Source organism: Nicotiana sylvestris, chromosome 2 (genome assembly GCF_000393655.2).
Source record: "Nicotiana sylvestris chromosome 2, ASM39365v2, whole genome shotgun sequence".
Taxonomy (NCBI): Eukaryota; Viridiplantae; Streptophyta; class Magnoliopsida; order Solanales; family Solanaceae; genus Nicotiana; species Nicotiana sylvestris.
The window spans coordinates 165,200,229-165,210,807 of NC_091058.1; the positions used below are offsets into that span (position 1 = coordinate 165,200,229).

Genomic DNA, 10,579 nt, shown 5'->3' on the forward strand with positions numbered 1-10,579 from the left:
ATAGAGGTCATAATTTCTTAGCTTTCTAGAACTTCCCCTTTTTGGAATGCCTTCATTCCTGCGAACCATCTTCTGCAATCTTCTTGTCAAGTAGGCCATGTCCCCGTTTTCACCACTTGAGTCATTGTTGTTCATCTTGAGGACCAGGTTCTTCTCCCTCTTGGGCTCTCTTCTTTCATTGTCCTTCTTCTTCTTCATTTCATAGGTTTTCAAGTTTTCAACAAGTTCATCCATGGTCAATGTCTACAAGTCCTTAGCCTCTATAATGACGTTAACTTTGCTTTCCCAGGAACTGGGCAGTACACTAAGGATTTTTCTGACAAGATTGTTTCTTGGAATAATTTCACCAAGAGAGTGAAGCTCATTGATAATGGAGGTGAATCGAGTATGCATATCTTGGATGGATTCATCATCTTTTATTTTGAGGAGCTCATATTCTGTTGTGAGCATATCAATCTTGGATTGCTTCACCTGTGTTGTTCCCTCGTGGGTTGTTTGAAGAGCCTCCCAGATATCTTTTACTGATTGACATGCTGATATTTTGTTATATTCATCAGGACCAATGCTACACATAAGAATTTTCTTTGCATAAAAATTCTGTTCTATGGCCTTTCTATCAATGTCATTGAATTCCTTCTTCATCTTGGGAATGGCTACAACTGGGTCGCCAAGGTTGTTTGTAGGGACAAAGGGTCTGTCATATATGACATTCCATAACTTAGAATCATCAGCCATGATGAAGTCGTGCATCCTAGTTTTCCACCAACCATAGTATTGACCGTTGAACCTTAGAGGTTTGTAAGTAGACTGGCCTTCTTCGAAGTTTGGAGGAGAGGCCATGAGGATCCTTTCTATGTGTTAATCTGATAGAAAGAACCCGCTCTTATACCAGTTGATAAAATATAAGGGTCCACCAAACTCTATAGAGAACTAGGTTCTCTATCAAGTTCAACAATACACATACACAGAGCAGTAAATAAATGACAAAAGGAATTTTACGTAGAAAATTCATAGCTCAACGGGATTAAAAACCACGACCTACCCATGTAGGATTTTAGCTTCATTACTGAGCAACTTTTAGATTACAACCAATGCAACCTAGGAATTAACCTCTTAATCCCTCACTAACTTGTAAAACACTTATTACAAGCCACTTTGTAATAACTTTATTACAAAGACTTTACAACATGACTAACTCTAGCCAAGACTCAAACACACAGGTTTAAGGTTTACAAAAGGGTTCCTATAGAATTCTTCTAAAAAAGCTAAGTAGGAAATACAAATGAAGAACTTTTACAAAGTTACAACTCAATTAAGGACATAAAATGACTTGATATGGGAACTGGTCCGTAGTTGCTTTGTTCTTTATTCTTGAAGCACTTGAAACTTTCTTGCTAGATAGTCACGTGAGTAAGCTTGAGTAAAATCTTTAAGTATTCAAGTGAATGTGTTTTTCCTCCCTTGATGTTAATAATACATGTATGACCTCACATACAATGATGTAAGCAAGGTAGGTAAAAAGCCTTCCATAGAAAGTTGACTGCTACATTGTTCTTGTACAGTAGCGTGTGCATGCAGAAACTTTCCAACTGGCGAGTTGACTTCGTACAGTCTCCTCGGGAACTGGTAGGGACATGTTCCCTCAGTTGTTGCTTCCACTCTGAAGAGTTGAATCATATCTCATGCTAGATCCCAACCTGGAACCTTGTGATCTTAAAGTCTTGTAAATGTGTAACTGGTTCCTTATCTGGTTCTAGATAGTAAGTTTGATAGATCATCAAAATATAAAGTAAAGTACTTATGACCAAAGTGTTTGTTAGATCATCAAAACACAAAGTAAAGTACTTATGACCAGGTACTTATAACCTATCAGTTATCAATATTATTCTATAAGCAAAATAGGCATTTAGAAATGAATCAAATCTTTTTATTTGATTGAGCATATCAATTAAACTATTATCTTCTATTTGTACTATTTTTCTACACACTTTTAATTCAGAAAATAAATCTAAACCATCAACATTAGATTGATTATTATGCTTCCAAGAACATTCAAGGCAATTTTGTTTTTCTAAATTCCCATCATCTAACAATCTCAGTTATTTACCGCTAAATAGAGAACTAAATTATTTTCATATCTACTCTAAAAGACTCTTCGAAAGATTTTGAGATTTCATTATCAACATTCTCATCAAATTGTTTCTTCCTATAAATCATACGTTTCTTATGAATTTCGAGTTTGATATTCATTTCAAATACAATTTCCTTGGCAAAAATCATAGCAGTTGCAAATTCTTCTTCACATATTTATTAAAAAGAAAAAAAAATAAAACATTTTCACTTCACATAACTTTTTTAAAACATTTATATATAACATATTAGGTGTAACAAAAAATGGGGCCTCCACAAATATGGGGCCTAAAGCAATTGCTTTACCTTCTTTAGGGAAAGTCCGCCCATGGGTTCGAGTCATGTGCTGGTCACGTGTGTATGAGTCTATAAAGGCAACTCTCTTGTACTTATTCAAGCTAATGAGAAAAACTTCTTTCTCCTCATTCTTATCGACTACTTCTATAAAATTCTTCCATGCATGAGCTCTAGGTCACAACACCATTGTCGTTGTATATCAACACTAAATTTGTCCTTAATTTTGACACGGTATTAGAGCAACAATCATGCGGAATCTTCACTGGCGCAAAGTTCCGGTGAAATCGAGCTAGTTTTCAAAGTGAAATCTGGAGGTATGGCCAAAAAATGAGGTAAACTCACTCGATCACACTCATCCGCTAGTTTTCCAAGTAGGAGATACTCCAGGGCTGGTTTTAATCCCAATTAAGCTCACAGGGCCAGAGAATTATGTCATGTGGAGCAGGGCGATGAAATTGGCTCTTTGAGGAAAGGGTAAGCTAGGATTTGTAGACGGATCTTGTGTGAAAAGTAGATACAGAGGTAAATTAGTTGAACATTGGGAAAAATGTAACATGATAGTATTTTCATGGATTGGGACAACAGTTTCGATTGAGTTGATGTCGAGTATTGTGTATGCCTCAGATATGAGAAAAGTTTGGAATGATTTTTAGGAAAGGTTTGATAGATCAGGCCTCACTAGAATTTATCACCTTTGTCTGCAATTGCAATAATGAGGTAGGGTACAGACTTGATAACTAGATACTACACAAAAATGGAAGACCTATAGGATGAATTGGATGTTCTCTCCCACTATCTTCCTGTGATTGTGAAAAGTCTAGGCCATATGTAGAACAATTAAAGTCACAACGTGTACTGCAATTTCACATGGGCCTAAATGAGAGTTCTGGCAATGTTAGAAGCAGCATCCTTGCTAGAAGACTAGTTGTGACTGTGAATGAGGCTTATGTTGTTGTTACTCAAGAAGAAAGCTAGAGATCACTAGGTGTAGTGGACACTCATAGGGATCTACTAACTATGCTTGCAGGAAGGACACAAGGTTTTAAGGAGAAGGCTACAGTATTGGTCTATGAACATTGTGGTTACAAAGGGCACTTAAAGGAGAAATATTACAATATTGTAGGATATCATTCATATTTCAAAAGCAAGAAGAAAACAAGTCAGTTTGGTAGAAACTCAAGGCAATCGAATATGAGAGCACAAGTTGGTGGAGGTTTCAGACCTTATTTCAATAATGGAGCTGTAGAAAGTCATATGCAAGGACATTTCTTCATTGAGGAAGAATATTCACAGCTTATGGGTTTATTGAACAAGCCACCACCAGTTGATGTACTACATATGCTATCTACTACATATGATTGTGAGTGGATAATTGATTCTGGAACTTCACACCACATTACACCCTGCAAAGAGTTATTAGAAGAGTTAAGGAATTTAGAGAAACAGCATGATAGTAGAGTACAAGTACCAATAGGAATTAAATCATCCATAACAAGTGCAAGCAGTACGGTGATCTTAAAAAGTCAAAAAATCACAAATGTATTACATGTACCAAATTTCAAGTTCAATCTGCATTCAGTCTCAAAGCTAACCAAGGAATTACTATGTTCAGTCACCTTTTCTCCTAATTTCCGTGTATTTCAGGGACTCTATAATGGAAAGGTGATTGGGATCAGTAGAGAAAACAATGGCCTTTACATTCTACAAAGAGGGTAGAAGCCTACTGTATGTGCAACAATAACAAGGAATGATGAAAATGGAGCAGAACTATGGCACTTAAGACAAGGTCAACCATCAACAGTTGCAATGCAACACAACTAATCTAAAGAATAAAGCCAATGACATAGTGTAGGAACACTACCTAGTATGTCCAATTGTTACGCCCCACAATATTACGTTGATATTACATCCTGCAGTATTACATTACGATGATGTTACGTTTCGCAGTATTAAATTACGACGATGTCGCACCCTGTAGTATTGTACGTTGAATTTGTGGTAAGGTAATTGACATCAGTCCAAGTAAGAGATTATTTGGAGATTATAAAGATTATGCTATTTCACAAGTGATGAGTAAATTCATGAAGGTGAAAGGGGAAGCAAGTCAAAGAAAATGAATTTTCGTCAAAGTGTGGCATTTTGGGATAAATTATGGCCCGAGCTAAAACACTCGGTATTTATGGACAAGTGACATACAAAGTACTACATGACCATGCTAGTAAGGTGTACAAGGTATGTTAAAAGAGAGTAGTATTTTAAGTAAGTTGAGATATTTCTTAATTATGCGGGTAATTGGTTAATTACCGGATAACGGGATATTACATAATTAATTGGGGATATATTGGATAATTATTAAAAAGAATGAGGTGGCAGCCTCCCATGCAATTTGAATGACTCATATCTCAATTTTAAAGGTGGTAAATTTTAGAAGGGGTCTTTGCTAAGTTATCACCTAGTGGGGCCCACACCAACAAAGGTAAGACTTCCTAAAATTCAACTAAATTCATTCAAGAATGTGATCATTTTCAAAAAAGAAAGTGTACTGCAATTTCACAAGAATGATTAAGTCACCATCTTCAAATCTAATTGACAAAAAACGTGAATTAAAGCTAAGGTGAAATTTCACAAGAATGATTAAGTCACAATCGTCAAATCTAATTCAAATGAAACGTGAGTTAAAGCTAAGGTGATGGATTTTAGGCAAAATTTTCATACAAAGTTATACTGCGTAATAGCAACGGGATTTGTAGTTCTAAGAGAACATGGTACAATCTTTCTCAAGAACAACATACGGATTTTTCTCCTACTTCGATCTGCCATTACGTGTTGTCGCAATCAACGGGTGTTAAAGGGATTGTCAAAAGAATCGATTCAGGTATGTTAAGGCTATACCTTCTTTCTTTTTAGCATGCTCTATATGGCACGAATGAAACGAGCAAATGCACGACTTTCATAAATTACTCTATTCATAAAAATGCTAGAGATGTGTATATTCTTATTCTCCCATGTGTCATTATTATTCTATCGTCTGTTTATGGGTCTCAAAAATATGTAAGTTGGTAAAGTTTATTTCATGATATGAATCAGAGGCATAATGGATGCATTTCATGCATTTATACATGCATATTGACCCATGACCAGACGACGTTATATACGCGTATATATATATATATATATATATATATATATATATATATATATATATATGGGATATGGGAATGGTTATGGCGTTATATATGCACCACCACCTGATCAACTAGTATACATTGATGATTTGCCCATAGTGGTTGAGATGATATGATGGGATGCCCTCAGAGGCTTGATGATGTTATGAACACATGTATCTATGCACGACATGATATTCATACGCATATGCATGACATTATAATTATTTCATGATTTATAGAATTATCTAGACTTACAGGTTAAGTCATTTACTCTATATTTCTTCCATGTTTGTTATGTACTTATTTATGTACATTACATACTCGGTACATTATTCGTACTGATGTCCTTTTTTCCTAGGGATGTTGTGTTTCATACCCGCAGGTCATGGTAGACAGGTCGAGGGACCTCCAAGTAGGCTACCAACTCAGTGGAGGATATTGGTGCGCTCCATTCTCTCCGAAGTTGCTTCTTTGGTCAGTATGATTAATATATGTATCGATTAGTATGGTCCCGACCTTTGTGATATTATATATTCTTAGAGGCTAGTAGACAGATGTCATGTATACAGATACTCGTATTGCCTTGTCGGCCTATGTTTCGAATATATAAAGAATCATGTCGGCCTTATAAGCCTGTTCTTCATATGTATAAGTTTGTATTCCCTCATGATTTACTCTGGTTCATTTACCTATGATAGAATGATATGAAAGATACGTTATATTGGTACTCGGTTGAGTAAGGTACTGGGTTCCTATCGCGGCCCATCGGTTTGGGTCGTGACAAAAGTGGTATCAGAGCAGTTCTATCCTAGGGAGTCTACAATTTGTGTCTAGTAGAGTCTTGTTTATGGGTGTGTCGTGCACCACACTTATAAGCAGGAGGCTACAAGGCATTTAGGACTGTCACTCTTTCTTCTTAATCTAGATGTGTGGTAGAGATCAGTTGTAAGAACTCAATTTCCTAAACTTTATCTTATTCATAATACGACAATGCCTACATCCAGAAAGACGGTTGATAAGAGATATAGTTGTGGAAGAGTTGAGTCAAAGGAATTCGATTTTTTTTTATAGCATGATTATGATGGATAAATATGAGGTATTCAGCAAATCAAATCATGTGTATACTAAGATGTGCAAGCTTCTTGATAAGGATCCCAAAGGCAAAAATGCCTATCCACTCTTACGGTAAAAAGGAATAAGGAGGTCGACACAAGTTTCAACAAGTAAAAGAAGCAAGGTGAAGAAGGGTACAAGGCACCCAGTTAATGAAGATTATCAGTATTACAGTTTCGGCAGAAAAATACAAGCATTGTGAGTTACCCTCAACAGTAACAAAGGTATGTATAATTGACCACACCGATTTAAGTTATTCCCTATGGAAGTTAACAGAAGTGGTATAAGAAAAGGACGGATATCAGGATTCGGCTGGGGTTAGAGTAACCCAAAATGATGGATGGATTGTTTGCGTCAGTTGAGATTTCCGTAGGATATTGCAAATGTGCTAATACATCTCCTCATGAGATACCCAGATGATGCACTCTAAAATAGTACAGGTAGATATGAGCACTGCAAAGATAGGCACAGGAAGAGTTTAATGGATAAATATTTCCTTTGTGTGGCTCTCATCCCTAGTATAGGGAGAATGTTAGGCATCCCGAAGAGCCAGTAGATGGAGCAAGGGGAGGTAAAAGCAAAAGAATGTCTTGTTAAAATTTTCAGAATAAAGTTATAGATAGAAATATTAGAAGGGAAGTACGAAGAGGGATAATAAGGAATTATAAGTGAGATGTGATACATGGATGACAACGGTAGAGTGTTACAGAATCTATAGTCAAATAAAGAAAGAGACGAAAGGTGATGGGCTTTCAGACAACAAAAGAGTATAGGCCATACAGTCATGTCCTCATTTCGAGAAATAAGTTTGCAACTCTAACGCGATTACCAAAAGGAAAAGTTAGATCCTAGAGTAATAGAACAAGTATGGATTGGTGAACAAGATAAACTAAACATGAATTAGGGACTGAGTGATTGATAATAGTTGGCATCAAGAGAATTTCAGATTTTGCTCCGGCGATAATAGATTGGACAACAGAAGAAGATTCATGAGAAATTCAGAGAATGGTCATTCGGGAAGATGCTTCCCTAAAGCATGCAATGTGAGCAAAGTTCAGCTTAAGGGACTGTATGTGCCAGTTATACCAAGTGTCACCCTCATGAATAAGGAATTTTGTTATCCTTGGTACAGAAAGATTACCGCAAGGCAAGTAAGGGTTATCGATGATGTGAAAGGATGCCAAAGATGAAGAGGTAAAACATCTGTAGGTAGGTCATCGTAGCTCCAACTCTTAGTACTCCCCTAAAGGGGGGAATATGGAAAGAGGTAGAATTAAGTCACAATTAAGTGGATCTAGTAACTATGGAATGATAAAAGGAAGAATGCGTTAAAAATAAGAAAGGGGCGAGATGCACTTATTCAAATGTTATAGATATGCTATGATTCTGGAACATTATGTAAGTATGACGTCAAGAAAAGGAAATAAGGATTCATGCCCGAGATGTTATTGATAGGTAAGGAGCCAGTACGTGAGGTAAGTTAAGGCAAAGGAAATAACCCAAAAAAAATAACGCGGAATATTGATATGAGAATGGCCCAATGAGTAGTTAATAGTTGAGATGAGAGAATATAGACAATTCAATAGATCGTGCAAGATAAACATTGTAAACCCTAACATAGTGAATCCAGTCTCGCAGATAATGATATCGCGATCCCTGAAAAATATTCAGATAGGAGTTAGGATAGTTAAAGGTTTCGTATGAGTGTTACGGAAATAAAAGAAAGTGCTAGTAGGAAGACAGTCAAAATGTCAGTTTAGAAGCAACCCCACAAGCACAAGGGCATGGAGATAAGTAACTACAGATAAGTATAGGCAAGGAAGGACATCACAAGGTCCGTAATAAGCTCACAGCTTTATAAGAGTCAAGGGTTCTCCCTAATTACTTCAACGAAAGACTAGCTGAGGAAATAAGGAAGAAGGCTTCAACCTAAGCACAATGACCTAAAGAGGAAATGGTCATGTAACAACAGTCTCACAACAACATTGTAAACACTCCAAAGGAAAGTGGCACCTACCATGGCTAAGGAACCGGAAGAAAAATCAAAAGTAATATTCGAGAACATGTGAGTTGCACAAATTTCCGGCATGCGTGAGAACTAAGATAAGCTAAGTATACACGCAATAGAGGGGTAGAAAGACTAGGAAAAATAATAGCTTACATTTAAAGGAAGCTCAGAGGGAAAAAAAGGGATTATGCACTTAAGACTTCAGAGTGATATCCATGCACCATATATGTTGTTATTCATACAGCCGTAGAAGACTCTGGAATAAGTTAAAAGAAAAAAAAATTGAGTCTAGGTAATAGACAAAGGAATGAATTGTTAAATGGTGGTATCACGGATGTTCTAGAGCATCCATAAAAGGCTAAAGTAATAACTAATACCATGAGCTGCAAATTGGAAGATAGCTTAAGCCTAAAGATTGATCAGAAGGAAGAAGAAAATAAAGAGTTACATCAACGAAGTAAATTAGTAGTCTGATTATTGGACCCAGAAAATTATACACCTCGTGCTTGAGAATATTGCAGGATCACTCTTAATATCAAAGGTACAAGACAGATAGTACAACAACCATATTCTATAATAGCTCTATGATAAAGCCAATTAGAAGAGTACCAGCCTCATCAGAAGTTAGTATGAAGCTTCCATCGGATTGTGTATACACCAGAACTGCAAATATTATAATAGAGCTTCAAGTTGTGGATGTGAATTATACCTATATGGAAGGGAAATCATTAAAGAGATAGAAGATGTGATTTGATATTTTAAGGTAAGTAAGGTAAATGTGAACCACGTACGAGACACTCAAAGGCAGAAGTTGGTAAATAATCTATACTTCTGGTAGAAGGCTAAAAACGCTGGGACTCAGTATCCAGGAATGATAGAGGCGTTGTCAGTGGCATATCTTCCAACCTATGGATTTTAAATATCGAGAGGTCTAGCTAAGAGAGTGAAGGAGAGTTAGAGACGATGCGATGTCTCGCTTGATGTTCCAAAATAATACAAGGAAATCTATGGTGCAAGGAAGTTGAAGGAAGGTTGCGAGTAGTATAAATGGATATGTATAAGTCGCAAGCTAAAGTATGGTAGAGAGACAAGATTGTAGGAAGACAGGAGTAAGGATAAGAAAGGGCGAGTAAGAAGGTGACAAAATGGATAAGTTCTCAGGATTAAACCTATGAAAACAAGAAGATATGATGGTTTCTCTAAGTTATACAAAACTCGGTATAACATCAAAGGAGTCAAAGACAAATGGCATTTAGAATAGGTGGAATTCTGCCCTGGTAATAGAATAAGGGTGTAATTGTTGTAGATAAAGGATGACGTTCGGGCCTTCGATTGAATAATGATTTGAAAAGGATTTCACAAATTGTACGAAATTAAAATACCCATGTAAGGTGAATCACAATTGGAATGATATAAATATGATTATTGAAGTATAGTATCGCCCCCAAGTGGATCAGGAAAATCACCTTAAATATTCTTTGATGCAACATAAGCCCTAGTGCCAAGGTATTACGTAAGAAGTTTCAAGTTATCAGTGGTATATCGTAGATCAATATTGAGGCAAATCATAATGTGTGGACAAAAGTCACAAAGTATGAGCTGAGATTAGGTCATCATTTTTTAAGATGAATAGTGGTATGGGCATTAAAGGACTGGGATTTATACATATGGGATAAGCATTAAGAGTGAGCTGGAATTTGGTAGCAAACCTCCGCAACGATATATCAAAGTAATAGTTATGGTATAGTATGACCTACCTGGATGTAGTAAAATCATGCAGATAGATAACGTGGTTTATGAAATAAGTGGTAGCAATATTCGCAAGTTCTACAAGGCCTAGAGATTTGCTAAAACTTGAAGGAAA

General features: G+C 36.4%; 1 protein-coding gene across 1 annotated transcript; it reads right to left on the reverse strand.

Moving 5' to 3' along the window:
* Positions 1-243: 243 nt before the first annotated feature.
* On the reverse strand, positions 244-735 carry LOC104231371 (uncharacterized). The gene has a single exon (XM_009784359.2). The coding sequence runs from the start codon at positions 733-735 to the stop codon at positions 244-246; it is 492 nt and encodes a 163-aa protein (XP_009782661.2).
* Between the last annotated feature and the right edge of the window lie 9,844 nt (positions 736-10,579).

Coding starts and splice junctions, on each gene's coding strand:
- LOC104231371 (XM_009784359.2), bottom strand. CDS start 735: ATGGCTGATGATTCTAAGTTATGGAATGTCATATATGACAGACCCTTT.